This window comes from Vulpes vulpes, chromosome 16 (genome assembly GCF_048418805.1).
Source record: "Vulpes vulpes isolate BD-2025 chromosome 16, VulVul3, whole genome shotgun sequence".
In the NCBI taxonomy this organism is placed as follows: Eukaryota; Metazoa; Chordata; class Mammalia; order Carnivora; family Canidae; genus Vulpes; species Vulpes vulpes.
The window spans coordinates 80,998,695-81,025,317 of NC_132795.1; the positions used below are offsets into that span (position 1 = coordinate 80,998,695).

Consider the following 26,623-nt stretch of genomic DNA (forward strand, 5'->3'; position numbering starts at 1 on the left):
TCTTTTGTTAAGAACAGATACGTTAATTAAAATTATATTGTACTTTCAAACACTACTTGTTAGTGAGTGAATGAGTAACAGGATAGAGCTACGAGAGACTTATCTTTGGCAAGGGGTTATGGACTATTTTCACATGAAATATGTAACCATTTATTTAAAGAGCTTTCTAGTTTCTTAAGTTGCCCTAACCATTACTCTTCCACATTTTTGCTTCCTGGGGAAATAATGCTATATTGTCACTGCAGCCACATGATGAACTCCCCCTGCGAATCCCCACTCCAACCCCGACCTTCTCACCTTCAGCATTCCTCTTCCTTTTTACTTCTACTTCCATTTTTTTAATCACTTCGTTTTGTAGACTTTTAAAATCTAATAATATATCTCCATGTAAGTCTCATTCCTGTATCATTCATTTCTAAAATGTCTCTTTAGGGGGATCCCTGGATGACTCAGCCGTTTAGCACCTGCCTTCAGCCCAGGCGTGATCCTGGAGTCCCAGGATCAAGTCCCATATCAGGTTCCCTGCATGGAGCCTGCTTCTCTCTCTGCGTGTGTCTCTGCCTCTCTCTCTCAATGTGTCTCTCAGGAATAAATAAATAAAATCTTAAAAAAAAGTCTCATTAGAACATTATCTCTTTTTTAATAGACTCCAAGGACCAAATTTCCACCCCCTAAAGCTTGACCTTTGTAAAACTGTCATATTCTTATTTTATTTAAAGCCTCTTTCAACATAATCTCCAGTTTCAAAAAAGTATCATAATCAACTTTTCATTGTATAGAGAAACATATGTGTCATATTTCTTAGGTGAGCTCACCATTTGCTGTTTGGTTTTCCCTTTGTCTGGATCACTTTATCATGGCCTATTAAGGACAATGATCCTAAAATATATTATAAGTTATACATGGGTGGGCATCATGTAAAAAGTTTAAATGTTACCACATATCCAATTTGATTTTTTAAGAAACTATCTGAACTCTAAACTCTACACAATGAAAAATTTAATGACCTTTCACATAAGGTTTGAAAGAGCCTAGTGACATATTTACTAGTCTGAATACCTAACTCAAAAACCGTCTCTTATTTCCCCATCCTTTCCTAATGGACCAACTTCTCTTATATATATATGAAAAGTCTCTCAATGCAGAAGCACTATGGATTTAATTAAAAACTGTACATATCGCTTGCAAGAAGAAATAAATGACCTTCATCATCATAAAGTACAAATTTCAACTCTTAAGAGACGAAAAGCCAATTACTGAGTGAGTAACACTTCACAAAATGGCTGTACTTCAGCAGCTTCTCCAGGAGTTGAGAGGATTTTTCAAAGTACAGGATTCTAATCCATCCTAGGCCTACTGAATACAACCAACTGTCAAGTTCCTTTAAAATCAATGTTTTTAAAATGTGCCCTGGGTGTTTGGTGGGTGGGAGAGGGAAGGCAGCCAACTTGAGACAGAACAAAGTTAATGAGGCCAAGGTTTGTAGTGGTTTTTGATAAATTGTCCTAAGAAGGAGGTAAGTTACTTGATGAGCCTTGCTTAAATAACAGTTGTCCCTTTTATCAGACATTGATTTTTTTTTTTTAATTTTTAGAGAGAGAGAGCAGGGGAGGTGGAGAGGGAGAGGGAGAAGGAGGGGAGAGAGAGAGGAGAGAGAGAGAGAGAGAGAAACTTAAGCAGACTACACATCCAGTGCAGACTGGACGTGGGGCTTGATCTCACGAACCTGGGATCATGATCTGAACTGAAATCAAGAGTTGGACACTTAACCAACTGAGCCACCCAGGTGCCCTCAGAACATTTTTTTTTTTAATTAGGGAATGACATATTTGAAGACATCTAAGAAAAAAGCAAGAGTGACTTAACTGGTCACGACTTCACTATTTATAAACAATGAGGGGGCAAATCCCAAACCAAATTGTCCTCACAGCCATGAGTCCAAATTCTGGATTTCTTTTGGACCAACCAGTTTATTTCTCTTTCCATCACAATGAATGACTCCTAATTTAGTCTTCTTAGTCTTAGTCTTCTTACAAAGATGACCACTGGTCACAGGAAATACAAGACGGGTCAGTGCAAATCCAATGGCTCTGCTAGGGAAGGAATTCAAAATGTATGCCATGCTATCAGTCAGATACTGCATTCTTTTATCTTAAAAAATCTAAAAGACAGTCATAACAGGCCATCACATATCTTTTAGGTCAGCATAGCACCAAAAATAGCTGTTCCCAAAGTTTAACAGAAGATTTCTGGCATATTTTGCCACTAGCTATCTGCAACTCTTCTATGGTTAGCTTGTGAATGAGGATTTCCCTGTGAACTGAAATCATGATTGACCAATTTAGGGATTTCCATCCCTCTGGCAGTACTTTAGCTCAATCTAAATTTGATTGTTTCCTTGAATGGAGTAATTTAATTTTCTTCAAATGTCTACTGACTTTTTAATGCCAAACCTAGAAAATGAAATGGAGAACTGGGTCAGTTGACCAGGCAATCCAGGCCAAAAAATAAAATATTGCTTAGAAACTTCATATAACACATGAGTTGTTTTAATTTCCTGAACTATCATTTTTCTGAGTAGTCAGATTTTCTGTTCTATATCTGTACTATGTAATAAAAAAATATTTAAGGTGAAAGAAAACACTATTCTCATTTCACAACTCAGCATCCCTGTAAATTTACTGTGAAATAAATTATTTACTTCACATTAAGTGAAAGTAAATACTAATAATTACCGGAGATTACCTCAGACTCATGTGGTCATAGGCACCCAGCAACTGACAGACAAACAAGCCAAGCAGAAAGGGGGAAATGGCACTTAGTAAAACACATATTTGGTATAAGTAGATGTAATTTGAATGTATAAAGACATGTCTTGAAAAATGGTAGCTATTATCACCATGCTTATTTTCTTAATGTGAAAGACTTTGAAAGCATCCATTCTAAAAAGCTATGGCTTTATACCATATATTAGAGTTCCACATAAAGAAGAATCTCATTGGTGCTTTTAGTAATATATGACTGAAACTGAATGAAACCATTCTCTTTTGCTCTCTCTCTCTCTCTCTCTCTCTCTCACCAAAAACAGAATCAAAGGGCACTAATTTTAAGAGAACTATAACCTTAGGCTCTGCAGTTTTGTTGTGGCTTTTTAATTTGGCCATTTCCAACTATTGTAGTTCTTCAGTGAAAGTTCCATAGCTTAGGACTGCTGGCTGTAGACCTGGACTACCTGATGAATCATCTACTTGAACATATGATAATTTAACCCTGGGCTGGGGAAAAGTCAAAGGCTTGTAGGGTATATATAGCTATTTGAGTACTTGAGAAGAAAGAATGTATTTCTTTTAATGTTAGAAGCACAAGTTAAGCTACACAAACGTGAAGTAGAGTGGATCTATGCCATTCTTGAAACTTTCCATCCCACAATATGCCAAAAAAGCACATCCTAACAGTCACAATGAAAAATGCCATTTAGAAGCCAAACATGCAAGAGTTTCTTCCTGTTACCTGTGTACACACAAAATGTACAAAGATGAATCCCTGGCCCTCCCTTAAAGAAACATTAAGACTGGTTGTTAGAGGAATTTGAAAGGAAAAGCTGACCATCAGTAGTTGTTGGGTTGGTTTTCAAATCCTTTCCGAATTCTTTGAGATCACCTAAATTGGACAGGAAACAAGGAAATCAAAAGGCTCAAGCTGAGTCCACACTTCCAGTTCAAGGAGAAAAAAGAAAAATCTGTTTTTTATTGATCTAGTTTGTCCTTCATGGGAAGATTTACCTCAAAGCAAAAAGGAAAAAGAAATGTTACAATTAGTCTATTATAAGAAAGAAAAAATAATATCTGTAGTAGAATGTAAAAGGAAATTTTACAAACTTGTTTAGCCAATCACTTCAGTCATTAAATAAGGATTATTGGGTACCGACTTGTGACAGTCACTGTTCTAGGGGCCCTTGAGATACATCAAGGCAGGGCAGGAATCTCTGCCCTCTTATTTCTGGAGGGAGAAAAACAATAAACCGTGAACAAAACAAGTGAAAAACATTAAAATATGTTAGAAGATAATAATCACTGTGGAAAAGAAACTAGGTTGGGGTGTGATAGTTCAGGATAAGGGCAAATTGTACTAATGAATAGGATAATCAGAGTAAGTCTCTTGAAAAAGTGCAATTTGAACAAAATCTAGAAGGATGTGAAGGTGCTACCCAATTATTTAAGTACTTTAAGGTAATTATATGGTATTTTCTACCAAAGATACTATGTAGGAAGAGAAGAATTCCTAATTTGATTTTCTTTGAAAATTTGGTCTTCAGTTGACTAAGTGGTTTCCTATAAGCTCAACTCATATATCACTCTATGGAGTTGTTACTGAGGCAAAACATTAATTCACAAAAAAAGTTTTCTCTGAATGGTACTTCCAGTCCTTGAAAAAATATTTACCTCCCTGCTACCTTCAGCCAGCAAATTAGCATCTAAAAAGCAGCACTTTGCCATGGAACTCCCAGGTTTGTTCAAAGGTGAGGCAAGTCCATTTCAACTTCTCATTGTATGAAAGAAAAAGGTGAAAGTTTAAAAAGTTACAGAAATATCTAAATAATTTTGATTAAGTAGAATCAACCTTTAAATATACCAATATTATTCACAGGATGGGCCATCAGGTCAATGAGGTTCAATTAGCTATAAGTTAAAACAATCACAGAATCATAAATTATAGGTACTTATAAGATGGACAGAAGATATTAAGAAATTAATACTGTTTTAAACCTTTGGCAGATTACAGATCATTACTTTTGAAATTCATTTAATCTAAATGTACAGAGTACTTCTTTTATTTTACTGCCACCATCAATAATAACTATCTTCTAAGTACTTATAGTTCCATTTGTAAAATGTAACATATCCTTGAGAGCAGAGTATTTTATTAGCCCGTATTACAGATCATAACACTGATAAATGTAAGGCTACATTACTTGTCCAGGGATAAATATAGGATCTGAACCCAGGTCTCATGACTTCATGGACTCTTGCCCATCTCACAATACTACCTCTTGTTATAAAATTAAATTTCACACCACTAAAAAAGGAAACCTTGAAATGAGAATCAATAGCATCCTATAAAATACTCTGATTGGTTTCCTTCACCTTACTTCTAAATTTAGTTTGTAAGAATAAGAATATGATACTTTGTTTCATGTTTATCAATGTGTAAGGAGAGGAAAATCTTTAATGTCTCCTTAAGGTAGGTTCTTTCCTATATCAGTTATTTTAGCTCAAAGTCTCCACAATGTTTTGTCTATCATAAGTGATATATCATGCCCTATAATTAAAAGAGTATCATTTTTTTAGATGATCTGTAATGTTCTTCATTGTACCAAAATTCTATGATTCTTTTTTTTTAAAGATTTTATTTTCTTGGGGGGGGGGCGGCCTTAATGGCACAGTCAGTTGAGGATCCAAACCTTGGTTTTGGTTCAGATTGTGATCTTAGGGTCATGAGATAGAGAACCCTATTGAGTCTGCTTAAGATTCTCTCTCCTTCCGCCCCTTTCCCACTGAAATAAGTAAATAAATCTTTTTAAAAAAGTATTTTTAAGTAATCTCCACATCTAATGTGGGGTTCAAACTCACAACCTCGAGATCGAGTCAGACACCTCACTTACTCAGTCAAGTGCCCCCAAAATTCTATGATTCTAATAGAAGACCCAGATTATTTTAGTATATGAGCTAAACACTCTAGAAAATTACAATTTTCTTTAAAATCATGATCAACACAATTTAAAAAATATTCCCTTTTACCAGCCTGTGTTGATGTTGGTTTTTAAACAAAAGCTAGATTAAAAAAATTACATTTTAAAATGGACAGATAAAATCATTATTTTGGAGAAGGAATCATCCTTTTATTTATTTATTTTTTTTACTTATTTATTTAATTTAATAGGCTCCATGCTCAATACGGGACTAACAACTCCAAGGTCAAAAGTCAGATGCTCTACCAACTGAACCAGCCAGGCACCCCAGAAATCATTCTTTTAAAGTGTAGTATGCCATAATTTAATTTTTTGCTATTTTTGATCTATTCCAGTAAGGTATCTAAATTTATATTTACACTACCCCATTCTTTAAAATATTAGACTATGGAGAGTCGTTTCTGTGCTCTTCTCCAAGGATAAATTAATCTAATAAGGTCTAAATACAATCCTTGTTTAGTTTATTAGTTATTCAATTTCACCACTGTTTATAAATGTATGAAGACGTGATTATCTCATCCCAGAGCTAAGAATGCAGAGATTTGGAGGATCTGGGACTTTTATTAGTAATAACTATAACGACAAAACTGACTGAATTCCAGCAAGAGATAACACATAAATATTTACTTTTCAAGCATTTTTTCTTGATTATATCTAGAGGAGATAGACATATAGTCTAAAGAAAAACTAAAAAGTTCCAAATTCTAAATAGTCACATAACCTTCTATGTCATATTGATGAAGATATTTATAAGGATGATGAAGATATTTAATGTCTGATTTTATAAAGTGAAATTCTAGTCTTTCCATGTTCTGTAACTGTGAATGAGGAGCAGCACCTCCTGGTACTGCAACAGTAAAAGTAATAACAGATAATTCAAAATAAATTACTGCTTAGCTTGCCTATGCACCAAATGTAGGCATTTCAATACAGTAAAATTCTGTCAACATTCACAAATGTTTCTCAATGATGAAGAATACTTAATATTATAAAGTTAAATGGGGAAATATGATTTAAGAAGCCATATGGAAGAAAGGAAATATATTTTTAAAATCAAATTAGATCCATATTAAAAAAACCACAGTAAAATGTATTTAAAAGTTATAAAACAAATATGCATCATGATGTTGGTGATCTGAAGTTGGGTACTTCATACACAAAAGGAAACTATATAAAAAATACTAAATCCTTTTTCCTTCCCCTAAATATGAACAACAACAAATCAATCTTAAGAATAAATATAATAAAATTTTAAGAGTTATGGTGTGACATTACAGGTAAAATTTTCAAACACGTAATCTTTGACATGGCTAATTGTAGTGGAATCAATTATATCCAGTTATTGACACCATTAGTTTTTAGAAAACCTTTTTTTTTATATAAATTACTCTATTTTAAGATCTTCATTTTCACCAGTAAAATAAAGTTTAGGCCCTTTTACAATAATTTTATGCCTGACAGTTGTATTTGTGATACCTTGGCCTACTAGAAATACAAGAAACCGGAATAATCAAATGCTTATTCTTTCATTTGAAATGGTAAAGTGGACATTCACTTTGCAAATATACTCTGGAATTTATGAATGCAGGAACAGAAAATATCATATCACAAGATAAGACTTATAAATACATTTTGGCTTTTTTGTAAGCTTACAATCCAAACCCAGTCTAAATAGGTCTTATGGTACGTTACAGTTGATACAGTGAGATTCAAAACAACAATAATAGCAAAAAACAAACAAAAACCTCATGGAAACCACATAAGATAGCATAGCAAATCTAACTTTCAGGAAAATTTCTGTATTGTATAAACAATGAAAGCTACAAAATAAAAATTGATCATCTGACACTGTGAAAACAAATCACATTAAAATTCTTGAAAACCCTTAAATACAAAGATACATTGACTTCATTTCCTTATAAACTCCTTGTGGTGCATATATGCTAAGGTATATCGCAGTGTTATCTTTGGAATGATGCCTTACTAGAAAGACATACTGCAGTTCTAGAAAAGGATATGAATGATAGGGGAAAAAAAAGTAAGTTGAGAGACAAGAGACAGAAAGGATTCTATGTGATTTGTTGCTACAATTCTTTTTAGTTATTTTATAAATTTCCTCTTCCTTTTCCACCCTCTACTTTGTCCACTCCAAACTCTCCATGTCTTCTTCTACATTTGCCTCTTTTAATATGCTCCTCTACCCCCTCCACCTCACACACACATTCTTAAGTCATGAAAATGGTAAGTTGAAGACACAATAAGAAAAATATTCTAGAAATACAATGTTTAAAAAGAAAGACAAACTTCCTGCCCTCATGGGGCTTACATTCTACTAGGAAATGTTAACATTAAATACATAATCACTCATCTAAATATATAATTACATCTAAAATGATTGCTATAAAAGAAAATATGAGCCTCTAATCAGAGCATGATCATTAATTATTAAAATAATAACTAATAGTTCCTGAGCTATAAACCAGCCATGGTGGCCGGATTTGCAGTGTAACTTACTTTTTTTTTGGCATTTTCTGATCTAAATGGTCATTCATTTCTATCAGACAACCATTAGAGTAAAAGATGAGTAAATAAAGTCATTACTGAAATGAAGCGACCAGTTAAAGAATCATGGAAAAAAAACAAAAGCAATCAACTAATTCAAAGGCAAAACAAGCCAAAATTATAAATAGAATGGAGAATCAAGTTAGCAATGTCAATGGTCCTAACATTACTAATGACAAATTTCAAGCCTAAAAGGGAAAGCAAACACAATTTTCACAAAATCCATTTGGATCCCTCTAGGCACAATTAGCAGAAGCTCAGATGGCTCTGGGTAGCGCTTGTCTTCAGCTCTCCCAAAGAAAGCTACAATTCATTGAAACAAAGTTTATTCCTAACTGTATCCAGTTAAATAAAGGTGGCCTACCTTTATTTAGAAAATATGGAAACAAATCCCAAATAATTGTAAAGTTTGAAGTAGAATGACCAATTGAAAGTATGACATAAGGTGGCCTATGGGAAGAGAGAGAAAGCTTAACAATGATCCTTAACACACCTCTTTAACATGACTTAGCTGTTCTTGTCATGCACAAATCATAAGGAATTCTGCAGTTTCCAAACCCTGAAAAATTAATTAGGGATTATGAAAGGATCCACATCAACTATGTAAGGATACATCACAAAGTGATACCAGTGCTTACCTCTAGGGGGAAGACTAAGGAGGATGAAGAAGGCTAACAGTAGTAATGTTCTCTTTAAATGATTTACTTTTTTTTTTTTTTTTTTTTTTTTTAAGGAATGGCATTCATCTATCTCTGGACATTTAAAAATTTAGAAAATATTTAAAAATCCATATAGAAAAAATCAAAATGATAATAATAATGTTCTTGAATTCAATTTTGTCTCTGGACTCAAAAAAAATGACATTAATGCATAGATATTCATTCCAGAGTCCCCAAATTCACTACTGCTAATGAGAGCAGCAATGTCAAGAAAAATGCTCCAGGATTATACTGTGATGGAAAGATTTTGAAGCATTAATTTACAATGCAAATCAATTATTTCAGACTGGACAGGTTTAACACCTATTTCATACACAACCAGGATTTAACTTGATCTTAAAAGCTACAGTGAAAGTTTCTAGGTATTTCTTTATTCCTTTGACTTGTGGCACAGGACAAGGAGAGCTACCTAAGGGAGGCCCTCATTCATGTTATTTTCATCTTTTCTGAATGCAAATCACATTTTTTTTTTTACCATTTTCACAACACTTCCATTCTGTCATTTATACATTTGTTCACATGTTTTCATTTTCCTACTATACTGAAACTCTCTGAATGTGGATGCCATGTCAGTCAAGATTGTGTTTTTACTCTAGAATGCAGATTTATTGAATTGATTAACAATTAAAGAAAACTTACAAATCATATTTCTCATTTCTATACATCTAATTTGCAAAACAGTCAAATCTATCTTAAAATCTTCTTTCCCCATTTAACAACAAAGAACATCCTGGTCCCATTAACAGAGGAAAAGTGTAATGGAAAAACCAAATTCCTGTGCTCTGTAGTTTTGTGCTGACTGAGGAATAAAACTCAATGAAAAGTAGTGAATTAAAATATGTCTGACACACACGCCAACAGAAAGCATTTAAGACTCACATAATAAAACTGAATGAAGTTAAGTGACACTTAACATTAATTACATCAAAACAAATATCAGCTGAGTATAAACATGAATTATTCTGTATGTAGAGTTAAATGGTTATAGAATTAGAACATTATTTTTGAGTTACTTTTTATGACATAATGTATATGTGTTTGTATATTTAGAATGTTTGTGTATATACATGCATTCATACATATACAAACACATATGCATATATATCTCTCAGCCAGTAAAGTAAAATATACACACAGTTCCCTCTACAAAATCCTGAGTCATCTAAAAAGAAACATGGTGGGAAATGCCCACTAAGAAAGGGAAGTAGATGGGAATTTGACCTAAGAATTTAGAAAGAATCCCAAATAGTACATGGAATCTCTAAAACAATAAGTACTGTCATTTGTATAGTTGCTAGAAGGCTTAAAATAAGATCAAATTATATTATTGTAAATGGTTGACCAAAACACACTGCAGTAGCATATGTTCTCTTTTATTGGCTCAAAATACCCAAGCAACATTTGTTTCTAAAGCTCCATTTTACACATTTAAAACTGATATCATTTCTTACTTATTGCCTGGCTCATGTTCAGGTGCTTTTTCAAGCAGAAAAGTTTCCCTGCTAGATGACACAAAGGTAAGGGTGAAGATCTGTGAGCATTTGTCCCAATTCAGATTAAGATTCAGAGCACAAGAAAATTCAGAGAATTTAAGGATAAGAAACATTCCTGCATTTAAAATAAAAACAAGACCCACAAAACAAACAAAACAAAAACAAAACAAAACAAAACAAAACAAAACAAAAAAACCAAGAGACCAAGGGCACATTCAGAAATACATAGTTAAAAATGGTTAACTTAAAGGCTGTGATACATATTTACCACAGCTACATATTATCTACTTCTTGTTAATGAAAACACTAAGCACAATGTGGATGGTTCTAAATGGCAAATTAAGCATGCTTTTAAATCTGGCATCAATGCTGTCAAGGAGTACACATGCCTGACTTACCAAGTGATGCAGAAATGTATACCTGGTTGATAATGTTCTTAAAACAAAGTTAGTATGTGAAAAATAAAGAACAGGCTTGTCTTGTTTCTTTATTTCTTTCACGGTACTGCCTTTTCAAATTATTGTGGAATTAATATGTATATATGACACCTAGCAGGCAACAAAGTAATGAGCACACTGCAGTACTGTTTAGATGCTGCACATGTTTAGACTTACATCCCAATGCAAAAAGGCTGGGGCAGGTGTGCTCCTGAGTTAAATGTTTGAGGATGATATATTTATGGTGACTACACTCATCATTAAATGATACTGCAAAAAAGTGATACTGAAACCTGTAGCTAATTTCTAAATATACTAATTTTATAAGCAGCTAACATGAGAAAAATCACTCTAAAGAGCAAGGAAAAAAACAGTGAAACATTTTGATGGATTTTTCTTACCTTAAATTAATATTCATTAACACTCATACCTACCTCTCAGTGCCCATTACTAATGTGAAAAGTTCTAAATACATTTTTATAAGTTATACACACTGTAATTCATACAGATGATAATAAAAAGAAATAAAATAATGTAATACCTTTACTTTTACCTATGGATTTGATGAAATGGTTCCATGAAGAAAGAGTTTCCATACAAAGAGAATAAAAAGAGAAACAACAATAAGAATTATGAATATATGTAAATGCACCACTGTTTGAAAATTAAACAAGACAAGAAAGTATAAATAAAGACTCGAAAACACGTGGAGATAAAATCGGCACACGTTGAGAAATCTGTCTTTTTTTTTTAAAGGCAACATGCAAAAAAATTGAAACGCCCATGCTCACTTTAAAAGATTACACAAAAAAGAAGATACACAATGACTATGCTATCGGTAGGAAAATTATTGATTCTGTGAAACACTATACTCAGCATTCTAGAAGCCAGAAGCCAAAGATGTCTGCATGTTCCCAAACTGCCATGCATGGGTGAAAAATGGACTCTCTTTGGTACAGTCAGTTCAACTGAATATCAGATATTAACTTCTGATGGTTCTCAGGTTTTCTTTACTATAGCTACCCTTAACTGCATATGCTTAGAAATGTATAGAAACTTTCAATCACAAAATGTTATGTCTCATCTATTTGCAGATATTATAGTGCAAAGAATGAAGGAAAATAAAAGTCAACGGAGCAAACCAAAATCAAACCAACAAACACAGGGGCGAAAAACATGTAAAGATGTGAACAAAAGTTATGTATTTAATTTGCAGCCAGATAATTTGCAAGCATTTGCCCATCCTTTGCAGTGATGGTTTCAAGCAGCTACAGAACAAGAAAACACTGAAAGCAGAGTGGAAAAGGAACAGAGCCCATACCTTGGTCGCCCATCATCAGGTGCGCCAGACCTTGAAGGAAAACAAGAGCACAGTCAGCAATAAACAAGGGAGCATGGGAAGGCAGGGTGGTCACGGTGACAAAAATGTCCAGTGACAGACATCTTGTTTCCTATGAGACATGTCTGTATCACAGAGGCAAATCAAAAAGCCTTCTTTCAACCCCTGGTTGGAATGCTTGGGGGCAAAGAGTTATAGTACTGCAATTTAAACACTGGCATATGCTGCCCTGTGTGTTTCTTCAATGTACCAGTTGGAACAATCAACAGCATAAAATTGTGACTTAAAATCCAACCAATCCCTTAAATATTGCATCTGCCCTTTGTGCCCTTTGATGAGACTATTTTGTACACTGCCACCACAGGGCTTCTTATTCTTTGGTGATGAAATTAGATTTTTAAAAACCCAAAGGAATATCTGAAACATGGGCTGGGTCTGATCTTTTTCCCCTCATCAAAAAAAATGAGAAGTTTTATAATTAACTTAAAAAAATCCTTAGTCACACTGAAATGATAATGCAGAAATGTCTCCTTGTCTGACACATGTAGCAATTGACTAAGCTTGTTCAAATACAAAATAAAAATAAAAATAAAAATAAATAAAAAAGCTATTAAACATGCAGCTGTAAAGTTGGAATTTACTATAGAATACTGTTTTTAGGAAACAATGGATCAGCTTTAAATAGGCTCAAGTAATTTTCCATGGAGAACAAAATTATTTAGTCTTTTACTTAAACATTGCCTAAACACTGAACTAGGAGTTGATGTAAATATATATATATTTAATAATGTTTTATATTTTTATATGAATACTTTTATCAAGGAAGTTTTCTAAAATGACGCTGAATTCCCTTTATTTAAATTACTTGTTATCTGTTACTTGACAAATGACTTCAGTTTGAAGATTACCTTTTCTAAAGAATACCACTAAGGTCCTTTTCAAAAACTCTCTTGCAATCCAAGAAGATACTTTTTACTGAGAGGCATTAATTCCTAGTTCTTTATTCCGTATTCAGAAACAAAGCTACTCCTTGATCCATGTCTATTTCAAGAATATGGGAAAATGTTAGAACAATATATTAACACAGCAATTCAACAGAATTGATATTTCTAGTGTTATTTCAAATATATTTGAGACTTTATTGAGCTATATGATATCAATACTAAAACTAATCTGCATTATTTCCTTAAAATTTCAGGAGTATTTAAACATTCCTGTGGGGCAGATACAATTACAGATCAACATATAATCAAAATATGAGGACTACTGATCATAGAGGTTCAATGTTTCTGTAATATAGTTTCCTTTTGTATTTTCAAAGTGATTTTAACAAAAAAATCACACAAGCAGATTAAAAAGTTTATGATCTATTGGTGATTCTGTGTATATTTTCTCATTTAATTCCACTTTTAAAACTACTAAATATATTTCCTAAAAACAGTTTATAATTTTTTGTAGACTAAATCAGGACATGATCTCTGTATAAGATCTTTCAGAAAATATATAAAACACTTGTAATGGTGGTGTCAAATACCACCTCAGTAAGGATGGAAGTTAATAAATCTCAAAAGCATTCACATTTCTCATGCTAGAATTTCCTACCACTAAGGGAGCTCCACTATATTGCCAAAGTCAAGTTATAAATCGGAATGGTACAATTATGATTGGATAAACTTTATTACAGTGGTTTATGGGCCTCTATTCTAAAAATCTTGTCAAAAATTTTCATGGGATGCATATGTGAGGAAAGAAGCATTCAGGCTTATTAGGCTGATTTTAAAGCCCCTGGAATGCAAGTGGATTTAAAGAGAAAGAACAAAAACATGGAACATTTTACAGAATGGTTGAGGAAATGCAAAAGAAGTTGAGAAGATACTTATTAAAAAAATTCAATCTCAAATAACATGCATAATATAACTGATACTGATTTTGAAAGATGTCAGATCCTCGGGGTAATATCACCTTTACTAAGTGCATTTTCACATGCTATTAAAATTATAGTATAGAAAAACAGAAGCCATATCCAAAGCCAACACTTGAAAAAATAGTCATTGATGATTACTTTTGAGATCTTAAACTATCTTATTTAAATAATGGAATAGAAATGTTCAGGAGCTAAGCAATTTTATTATCCATGAAATCATCACAAATAAATGCTGAAGCCTGCTACTGACGAACTTTGTATTACCATGAATTGTACTTTGAGACATCAAATCTTAGTAACTTTCATAGCTATCTGTAACCTCAGATGGGAAGTCTTTTTCTAAGACATCTGTCATTCTGTAGAAATGTTCATTATTTTTACAGAATGGCTCTATTTCAAAATATTACAGCAAAATAAAATATGTTAAACACTTCTGAAATATAGACATTAGAAAAATAATTATGTAAGAATTGTTAATGCTGTGATTATATGCGTTGATAGAATATCAACTTCCCTCTCACAGTTCTTTGGTCTATCTAGTTGTTTCTGCATTTTTATCCTTTGGAGATTTGTTTGGCAGCAAACTGACTTATACATTTAAGTTCTTTAAAGATAAGAATATCTAAATATGTTTTAGTTTGTTGGATTCTATAGGAAAAATGTGTAACTTCCTCAAAGTTCATTGATAGAGATAATTTTGGAAAAACTTTAATAAATATAGTTTTATTTAACAGACATAGAAAATCACAAATATACTTACCAGTAATCATGTTGGAGTGCTGTATAATTTCATTTCCAATGGCCAGTGGCTTATATTTTAATCTAAATTTGTGCCTCTTACTTATAGTCAATGCTTTATTCTGTGTTCTTTACATAAGTGAAATCATCTTAAATTAAACCAATGAGTTTGAGGTGATGTAATGCTAAACATTTCCAAAAGAAAATAAATCACTCTGACCAAGAAAAAAAAATGGAGAAAAGATCATGCACTGAGTTCTGAAACTGCAAAGAAATACTTTCTCATCTAAAATAAAAGAAGCTGGATTGTATCATGTTTTCCATACAGAACACTGCATCAAACATTCTAGGGTTTATATGGGATGCTGGAATTCATCAAGAGTTGGAGTTAAAGCTGAAGGAGTTTCAGATAAAGGCTGACGGGGTTGAGAGTGCATGTTCTATATGAAAAGTGATGCACAATCCAGAAATCAACAAATGCTCAGAAGTTCAACTTACCGTCTAAATTCGAGATGTACTCTATTAATACTAAGAACTAAAAAGCAAATGAGAGTTGGAAAATAAAGTAGAAAGCACCCACCTTCCACATTGTTGTCTTCTGAAAGCACATGACAAGGAGGGAGAGAAAAGGAAAAACATTCATTAAGCAGCATGCAGACTGGACCTTTGCCTTTGCATGTCTTCCTCATGCAAGGCACCAAACACATCATGCAAGTGCTCCATCGCTACCGTTCAAAGGGGGAAACAAAATCATGGGAAGCAGGTTCCCTCCTATTGGCAGCACTTAAAGAATGTGAGACAAATTTTTGGTAATACTGCCATGTCCTGAGCAAGGAAATTTAAAAAGCCTTTCCTGTCCTGTGTAAAACAAACATTATTCTTACATGTTACTGGCATGGTTTTTCTAGGCAATTATCTTTAAAATCTTATTTTTCTATTTATTTACAATTCCAAAAAGTTCTTGCCTCAACTCTGATTTGGACTTGGATAAAATAAAGTCCATTGCCAACAGCCATGAAATTTCACTTAAAGATATTCCACTTCTACAAAATATATAATTCCATTTACCATCATGGCCTTTAAGTATTTCTAATACTTCAATATTTTCCTTAAATAGAATGATAATCTATGTAACTAAAATTTATAATATACTTTATTTATAGTGTTCATATTTCATTGCAAATAATGGTAGTGTATCGCAATTTGTTAAAAGGCTGACTTTTAAAATGGTTAACTAGAAAAAGTAATCATTGCAAGAAAAGTCCATTTGGGAGCTGTCCATTAGGCAAAATTTATCATGATTTATTGACTTTGTACTTCTGTTTAGGGTGTGAATATGAATATAGTTAATATAATGACAATATTTGGTAAATTTCTTTTTGTTTCCATATAACCTATATAATATTTACACATGTTCATATATATACGTGTATTTCCATATGTGTACATATATACGTGTATATACAAACGCACATACATAATACAAGCAGATTTTGCATGTATTTCCTACACATAAACAATACAAGTGTATGGGATTTAAATTACCCTTTGTAACTACTAGACAATTCAAGTACCGTTGATACACAGGGCTTGGCATCCAGGTTAAGACATGGAAGAGAAGCTATCTTCCAGGACTAGGGCAACATCAAGATTTTGGTATTTATCAAATGTTTTCAATAATAAAATACAGCCATGTTGACATTTCTAGTCTCCGTCTTTTATTTAATCAGCTGTAATTTTAAAAGTGGCTATTTGATCAAAAGTGTTTATGAAGAACGAAAAAACAGCAAGTGTAGGAACTTGGGAGAAAAACAACTTATAAAAGCAGCATTTCATAAGGTTCAACAAATAACTGTTTTCAATTGTTAAAGTTATTAACAAATTCAAAATCATTAATTTTGTTTAAAATATAATAGCCGGAAACTGAAATATCAACATAGGCACATTTACTGATGTGGTCCTAACATATGACCAAAAATAGCTAGTGGATAAATGTGGACAACAGCATCTGTACAAAATACTTGGTTTGCCAGAGTTTATTTTAAAATAAATAACAAAAAAAGACAAATACTTGATATGTGATATTCATTTCCTGATTGGTTTGGTTTCTAATTTGCTAAATAAGGAGTTAAGACTGAATTTGCTACTTTTCAGTACTTTTCAGTACTTTACTTTTCTGAGGTGACATGGATACAAATATTAAAGATTTATTTTACTACATTGGAAATTATAAAAAGATAGAAATTATTTTAATGTTTAAGACACATTTTCATTTTATAGATTATTTTCATGTTTAAGAAACACTTTCATTTAACGTTAACCGCCCTTTAAAATGCTAGTCCCCATTTAAAATGCTTGCTTAAAAAAATAAAATTATTTAATATATAAAGTAAAACCACAAAATTATGGGGTTTAGGGGAGAGTCAATTGTCAAAATAGTCTATCATTTACTATGGCTCCAATTAACTTCTGTAAACAAAGACTGGCAAATATGGTGATGAGAAGTAGCAGTCTCAGGAAAATGGTTTTTTGGTAAAGTGCTGCATGAAAATCTAACAGTAAAATAAAAATGAAAAACAAATAACACCAGCCCGGGCCCAACACCAGTTTCATAAATGAGCTAAGTAAGATAAGGAAAGGAAGTTGTCCTGTAATAAAATCAAGGTCATTGATTCTGATCCCCTGAAAGTGAGTTTTCTTCTTTCACTGTCAACTAAGACACAGGGCCACAGGTGGCGCCATTGATCTTGTCCTGCCATCTGGCATGTTTCTGAGTTTTTATTCATAGAGAGAACCAGCAAACTTAATGGAACCCCTTGTATGCAAATCCTAGTCATGCCCAATGTGTAAACAAATCCTGACTTGACCAAATTCAGAAAAACAGGCTATCTCAGAAGACTTAGATTAAAAAAAAAAAAAAAAAATCAAGGACACCTGACTAGCTTAGTGGGTAGAGTATGCAAATTCTTAATCTCAGGCTTGTGAGTTCAAACCCCATGTTTGGGCATGGAACCTACTTAAAAAACAAATGTAAAAATTTAAAAAAAAAACTAAAAATAATCAAAGTACTAGAATAAAAGGAAGGGTAATATATTAACTCCTATATGTTAAAAAAAAAAATGACCATAAAAAGAAGAAAACTGTCTTGGAACAGACTTTACTGGCTTTCCATATGTTTTTAGACTGTCATAGAATTAAAAAAAAAAAAAACTTCTCTTTACTTCTATCATTCTATTCTACTCCTTTGGTATCCATTTGTTTGCTTTGATTGATTTAAAATCTGGTAAGCTAGGGGCTCCTGGATGGCTCAGTCAGTTAAGTATCTGACTTGATTTTGGTTCAAGTTAGATCTCGGGGACCTAAGATAAAACCCCATGTCTGTGATTAGCAGGGAGTCTGCTGGAGATTCTCAATCTCTCCCTTTTCTCTGCCCCTCCCCCGACTTGCTACCTCCACTTTCTCTCTAAAAAGATAAATAAATAAATTTAAAGATGGTTAACCTAAAAATGATTCCCTATATTATTTCATAATTTGGACATAATAAATGGTGGTAGCTCTACCATTTACAGCCATTCTCCAGGGGTTTTTCCTTTTCTCTTTCCTTTCTACTTGATTTTTGAAATAAAAGAATATGATTTTTAAAAGAATAGTTTTCCTCATAACATCAATTTTTGCTTTCCCTTTGTAGATCTTTGGCAATCAAATAGTATTTTGATTTTTAAAAGCAACAGAGAGAGAGGCAAAAATTGGCATGCCAGACCGTAAAAAGTAAAGTAGTATAATTTTGCTTTAATGTAAGGAAGAAAGCAGTCTATCCAGCCTTACCTGTGGACACTGTCACCTTAGGAATAAGCTCGTGGTTTGCAGAAAACCTTGGCTTCTTAATTCTGCTGACTAATTCTGCTATGTACATCAAGGGAATCTTAGTAATCAACTTTACTATGATGACCATGCCACCTATAAAGATCACCCTCATTTTTTTTCAATATGAAAATAAGGAATAAAATCACACAAAAAAGGTACCTTAAATTTTCCTTTCCTTTCAGACAAGACACGTTTCCCTCACAAAAATGAGAATAGGCACCAGTACATCAGTCATGTTATGAATAATTTGTGTGCTGTTGACATGAAGGGAAGCTGCATACTATTAAACTGTATATTCTTCAATTACTTCAAAAGAACATCTCCACAAAAAAATTTCCTTTGGCCCCTAGCTTTTAAGACTGTAAAGACAGTAAGTTTAATTTATCATGAATGTTCCTTGCACATAATTTTAATTATATACTTTTTTTTTGGGGGGGGAGGATGAGTAAGGAAACAAACGTGTTTGCTTCAATATAAAGAAAATCAGGAATTTAATCATGACCAGTGGATAAATTAAAGTTTGATATAAAATATTACAGGTAACTCTTTTTTGTATAATCAATATTTAAGTTTACCGCTATGAAACGCTTCATCTAAATCTATAAGCAAGAGGCAACTTATGTGCTACATTTTACACTCAAAATTGGCTGTAAGTAATCTGTCACTATTTAGCCATTCTTTCTCTCTTCTGGCTTCCTCCTTCCCTGCTAGTTGCTTCTGACCAGCTCCCTTTATTTTTCTTTGGCTCTCTCTCTCCTTCATCAAAACTGCCTCTACTGCAGGTGACTTTCCAACCAATAAAACTGGTACTGGTCCCGGCCAGCAGAAAGAAGAATACAGAATAAGATTTTATTCTCTTCTTACATATATTGATTGAGCTTGCTAGCTTCTATCCTCTCCTTTCCAGCCCTTCACATTATTTTCAAGACTTTATCCCTCATTTTGGGGATTAAATGCCAGTATAGCAGAGTCTGGCTCCCCTGGTGGCACCGGATGGAGCTTTGCTTTATTTTATTTTTCCTTTGGTGTTAACAGTGAAAACCTTTAGAAAACCCCAATCATCTGGGAATGCTTCAAGGACTAGAAAATGGAGGAAAACATTGAAAATGTGGATTTGTGCAGCAGTCAGCTGGACGAAGAGAAATGCTGGCCAGAACCAAGAGAAAGTTCAAACAGCAAATGAAGCCAAGAGGTCTATTATGGAAGGTTATGGAAGGAAAGAAACAGCCTGAGCAGGAATGGCTAGTTCCAAAAATGTTTTAACAGGTGCCCTCAGCCACTTGTTTTAAATCTACCTAAATCACACTTCCACTCAGGCTGCTGGAATCCCAGTCTTAGGGCCTGAGGGGAGCCAACTAGAATAGATGATACTTTTTCTCTCTCTCTTCACTGTTCAGGAATAAAAGGAGTATCTCTAAACCAACTTGCAGCAGTAACAACATTCCCGGCATCACCCTCGGAACTATAAAAACTTCTTCCCTAGAAACATTATAAGCAATGCCCAAGTATACTTTTGATATAAAACTATGATTCAAATTTATTATGGAATTAATGAGTCATTTAAGTGGTCTGAGAGGTTTACCTTGCCTGAGAATGTTTCTGTTAGAAAATGATACGAGTTTCAACTTATTTATTCAAAGAACTTTTGAAATAGTACTTTGCTATGTTGCAGGCTGCCTTTGTTTCTGCATCAGACAGATACCAATTTTGTTATACAAAGTCCATGTAGCATTCAATTCAAAATGCTCCATCTTGTTAACAAGAGAAGGAAGGGGGAAAGGAAAGAAAAAAAGGATGAGAGAGAGGAAGGATAATTATTTGGCAGATTCATTCAATGGATTTGATGAAATTTAATAGCTATTAGTCAACATACTAAAATATATACAGGATGGGTCACACAAACTATATTGAACACAATTTCAACTTCTATTTTCATGAGGGACTATGACATTTTGTTTTGCTTTTATAGCTTCAGTTCTTCCCTACAAATGTTAACTCTGAGTTAACATTACAATATTAATTTCAATAGCTGGACTTAAGAATAAAAATTATATATGAGTGACCATAAAAATTGTGACAAGAACAGTCTACACTGTGTCTGCTCATGTCACTCATTTTTATTGTTTTATTGCTGACATAGAAACAAACATTTCCTAATATGAAATTGACAGATAAAATTAAGCAGAGTGTTAGCATGTATTTTCCCAACAAAAGTCAATCACTGCTATATAACTTCAAAGAAAGCTGGTGGAGGTAAGGAGTGCTTCCTTTCTAAAAGTCTGAGGTTGTCATAATTTAGAAAGCAGAGCGAGAAAGTTCTTGGATTAGAGCTGATAGAATAAATTTAAATGCATCCCTATCTAACTACCCAACTTACCACCACTTTTCATGGTTTTATGGATGTGCCAGTACCCAGATATGACTTTTCTTATGAACAAATGAATGGGAGATATCCTCTAGGTGTGTGGCACCAGAGAGAATATTCCACAAAGTGGCCTAGGTTCACCAACAATAAGATGGTGAGTAGCTGAACTTCTGCTGAAGACTGCCAATGGCCCTTCATTTGAGAGAACTAACATAGGCTAGATTTACACAACTTTTTCACTAATTATTTTATTGCAGAGTATTTTCAAGTAAACTTCCAAATGCATTGGATTTTACTCATCTATACTTAGTTTCTCAGATCAGCCCAAAACAAATCTACTTCACTTATCTGAGAAAAAGCGAACATTTTAAGCAAGGGGACATTGCATGAAGATAGGATAAGTCAACTATAATGTAAAAAAAAAAAAAAGAGCTAAATTTAGAGTTTAATAAATTACTTTGTATATACTGAATAGAAAAAGGTTTATATAAAACTGACTTGTCAATTATACATATATTTTTATATTTAAGGAAAATGAAATCTTATTTCAATAATAGAAATACTTCATATTGTCTTCAATTCAATGGACCTTTGCATATGTAACAAATAGTCTAGAAGAAAAAATGCACTGGGTATTAAAAGGATTGATCAGTTCTTTAGGGCTTTTAGTTTTCATTTTCTTCAGTATTTAAAACACTGTACATTAATTATACCTAAATTTTAAAAACACCAAGACATTTACATATTTCATAATTCATGGCTGATCTAATTTTAAAATTTATAGAAATTACTGAAAATCATTTTAAAGGAAACGGACTGTTTTTTATTTTGCTAGATAAATGAGATAATATGCAAAATTCTCTAGGAGTCTCCTGGGATTGGCTAAAATATTACTATAATGAACAAAATATCTAGTTATCTTTTCAACTATAGCACATTTCAATAGGAAGATGATTGTTACAAAGAATTCTTCTGCTTCTTCAAAGTCTGAAATCATTTAGTCCAATGGTACCTGAGATCGAAACATATGAAATTGCTGTTTTCAGATCAAAATTGGTCAAACAGCAATAGTTTAATATTGTTAAATCTAATATTTCTAAGTTGATGCTATTCTCTGCCTCCTAAATATCACATGGTAATATCAAGTTAAGCTAAAACACTATTGAATTCCTTAGAATCAATCCATAGAAAGCAGAAGGGAGTGGGAGGTACAGGCTTCCATATATGGAATGTAAAGGTCAGGTGAATGAAAGATACAGCACAGGGAACATAGTCAATGGTATCATAATAGCATTGTATGGTAACAAGGATAATTACCCTCCTGGTGAGGGTGAGCACATCATAACATATAGAGTTGTGGAATTACTATGTTGTACAACTGAAACTAATGTAGCGTTGTATATCAATTATACTTCAATCAATAGATCAACAGCAATGACAAAAAAAGGAAGTAGAAAACGAGTGAATGTAATTCTTACAAAATATTTCATACAATGTTATGAAGATCTCAAATGTTCAAGAGAAATAAGGAAAAATATACTAATACTTTGGTTATCTTATCACTTTAAATGTGCTTGCATAAATATATCTTACATAATCTTTATATTATTGCATCAGTTATTTTGCTTTGGTTGAATGAATTGTCCAAGATACCCAAATAAAAAGTAGAAGAAAAAAAAAAGTAGAAGATGCTAAGAGTGGATAGAAAGTATGTTTAAAGGCTCCTTGTCCAAGTTTGTGTGGATTTCAAAAATTGTTTAAAAAAAATGAATATAGGGACAGACAAGTGGTTCAGGGGTTGAGCGTCTGCCTTCAGCTCAGGGAGTGATCCCGAGATCCAGGATTGAGTCCCACATCGAGCTCCTTGCAGGAGGTCTGCTTCTCCCTCTGCTGTGTCTCTGTCTCTGTCTCTCTCTCTTATGAATAAATAAAATCTTTAAAAAAATGAATATAAGGATTTTGGGTAATATAAGGTAATGTTGGCATGTCTACTACACTTGTGTTACATTACTGGAACTATTACCAAAATGTATCAATTACTTTTAAAAAAGTAATATAATAAAGAAGTAAGAAGACAGTATTTATGATTTCTTTCACCCTTTTTAAGAAGGCATAAATATTTTATATGAAATATTTCTTTCTTAATTGCATTTATGTAATGATTCTATAAACTCAAGAAAATGTAATGCTGTTTACTTTCCTTTATTGAATGAAAAAAATGTCCTAGCACTCTTCTCCCCTGTGCTATTAAAATTATTTCCCAAAGGACAAAAAACAAAACAAAACAAAACAAAACAAAAACAAAAATAAACCAAAACAGACAAAAACAAAAACAAACACACACACACATACATTTAGACAATCTTTACCCTACTTTAATAGCAAAAAGCAGACCAGATTCGTAAATGTGTTTACCTTTGGGCATCCTAACCACTAGAAAGAAGAGAAAAAGTATCCATAAATTTTTGCTGTCTTTAAAATTGAAAGGAAAGTGTTCATTTCATTCAGAGCATGCAAAATTTTGCATCCTTTTTTAAAATATATAAAATAAAAAGACACTTTCATTTATTAACAAAATCAATTATTTTGGAAAGTTAGGTAATATATGCATTGACATATAAAGTATATTTGCCCTTTCCTTTTAGCTATGAAATGTAAATCTGATAAAATACTACTCTTATTCCTTTTACATACACGTTGTAGAGTAAATCTCCTGGAAACTGAGCAGTAAGTCCAAATCTTTTAAAATTTTAATCAACAACAACAAAAAAATAAATAAATAAAATTTTAATCAACAGACAAGTAGGAAGAAAAATGAATAAACAGATTGTTCAAACTCCTATTTTCTTTAAAAATAAAATAATTTTATGTTAAAGGCTAAAAAGAAAATAATTTGTTCATAGACACAACCAATCATATATTTTTGAAGATTTTATATATGTAAGTTGTTTGTCTTCATATCTAGTACTTTAGGCCATATGAATGCAAGCCCATGTGCAGAAAACCCATGAGCTTAAACAATCTACCCTTTATCTGATTTATTGATCCATAAAATCAAATCACCACAAACACAAGACTTCAAGGTAGCCTTATAATTCTCCATCATATCTTTTCCTAAAATGGCCTTTTGCTGCTCAAAAAAATATGTTGAAATATGAAGAGATTTTTTTTTGAGGACTCTTGTAAAAATACTGAAATGTTAATTCCATCATACAAAACTATTTTATTTTTTAAAATGAAACTGCATGAATGTGACATAATTCATTATTTCTTGACATTCATATAAACTGTTTTCTGATTATTGGAAAGTCTGAATTCTTTTGACCCAAGCAACGTCCAAACTGAAGATTTAATTTTCAAAATAATCTCATTAGGTTATAATTCATTAGTTATTGATTTAGAAGGTGTGGAAATACCATGATGTTGTAACCACTTCATAAGCTCTACTCTAAACACCTATACAAGCAGGTGTGCCATTTCTCACACATGCACACATACCCATCTAGCCTGCTCTTTCATAAACAAATTCAAACTTTCATATTTTTCTCTATAAAAATATTTTCCTACAAAAGTTAATGTGGGTAGTGGTGCCTGGTGGCTCAGTTGGTTAAGCATCTACCTTCAGCTTAGGTCATGGTCCCAGGGCCCTGGGACTGAGCTCCATGTAGGGCTTCCAGCTCAGTGGGGAGTTTGCTGCTCCCTCTCCCTCTGCTGCTCCCCCTGCTTGTGCTCTCTCTCTCTCTCAAATATATAAACTCTTTAAAAAAGGAATAGAATGTTAATATGGCTAGAATAAAAAACTATTTATAATAAATACTTGATAACATAATCAATAATAACACAACTACTAGTTTACTCCATTGGAAATATATTTATCTACTGATAATAAGCACTGAATAAGTTATAAATCTCTCTATATTTCTCTTTCTTATTTAAATTTACATATTTGTCCATGTTAAAAGAGAAGAAAAGCATTTTCTGACTGTCCAGTATGTTAGCCATCAGACACATATGCCTACTTACATGTCCACTAAAATTAATTACAATTAAATAAAATTAAAAATTTAGTTTTTAAGTTGCAACAGCCAAATTCCACATTCTTACTGTCATATGTAGTCATTAGCTACTAGACTGGACATCACAGATTATGAACATTTCTATCATTGCAGGAAGCCCTACTGGACAGTATTGTTAAGGGTTTTAAATAAGTCACTACTTCTCTGGTAATATCTTTTAATATAAAGCTGTCACTTATTGTGTAATTATGTTACACACTTATTGTGTATTATGTTCTTTGCTAATTTTGTTTATAAAGGAAAGAGTTTAAATTCATAATGATATTTTTAAAGGAACACCTAAATTGAGATTAGATTTAGTTACTGTATTTGTATACTGTGAATTATATATTTCCATTTTAACTTTAAAATAAAAACAAAAGTTGGGAAATAACTCCAATAAAAATTTTGCTCTCATAATAAAATATCTTTGGATAATATAAACTCTGAACAATTATTATTCTTTTTATCATAAGTCCTTTCCTGTAAGCTTCACAGATAATGAGAAAATGCTAAATATGTTTTGATTTTTGAGTAAACAAGCAATCAAATAACTTTTGTCTTGATCTCTTTCCATTTCTTTCAGTATTAGATCATTTAATACTATTTGTCATAGACTTTATGTGTAAACTACATAATAGTTTAATAGCAACAGCAGTTTTAACACTAGTAAAAAGTACTCTCCATCCCAAATCTCATATAATAAATCTCTTACATTATAATAAGTCCAAGATTTCCCTTTCTATAAAGTAGGTCTATTACTGAATAATACACTATGGGAAAATAAACCAAATGGGCAAATAATGGAATCAACACTTTTGCAGCACTGAAATATAACAGGAAAGAACTACAAAAGAATAAAAAGAATAGCTGAAACCTCTAGATAATTCTGTAGAAGTTCAAGATCTTGTTAAGAAATACATCATGGAGTAAGCAAATAAAAAAATATGAGTGGGACAAATGGAAAAAATAACTCTGAATATGGAAGCATTAGCTGTGGAGTAGTAAAAGGAAAAAATTGTGCCAATGCTGTTTTAAATAAAAATGAATAAGATACACAACAAAATTTAAAGTAAACCTAGAAAGTCTATTTTTAGTATTTAAAAAATGTAGGTCTGCTCTTAATGTTGAACACTGTCCACTTTATTATCAAAAACTATCATTTTTCATTATTGGTTAATGACATCCAAACTATTTTTACAATGTAAGGGAAACGAGGCAATAGAAGAATAAAAACAAACATATCATTTATAGCCTCAACACCTTAATGAATAACAATCTAGATATCCCAAAGAGCTGTTGTTTGGTAAGCGAAGTAAGTATTGAGAAGGACAGCTGATTTCTAAAGATTACTGAGGTCATCTCACATCTTAGTCCA

The 26,623-nt window shown here is 32.5% G+C and overlaps 1 protein-coding gene across 44 annotated transcripts in view; it reads right to left on the bottom strand.

The window, feature by feature from the left end:
• Positions 1-26,623, bottom strand: part of NRXN1 (neurexin 1) — a 1,110,734-nt gene that overhangs the window by 992,389 nt on the left and 91,722 nt on the right. For 13 of the 44 annotated variants that reach the window (XM_072741191.1, XM_072741179.1, XM_072741176.1 and 10 more), the window contains exons 3-4: positions 15,542-15,559; positions 12,282-12,311 (exon numbers count right to left, since the gene is read on the bottom strand). The exons of 23 other annotated variants lie outside the window; for them this stretch is intronic. In XM_072741191.1, the coding sequence (XP_072597292.1) occupies positions 12,282-12,311; positions 15,542-15,559 (48 nt within the window). Of the gene's footprint in view, positions 1-11,501; positions 11,514-12,275; positions 12,312-15,541; positions 15,560-26,623 lie in introns of all 44 variants that reach the window. 8 more of the 44 variants (XM_072741196.1, XM_072741188.1, XM_072741172.1 and 5 more) reach the window with 3 other exon arrangements.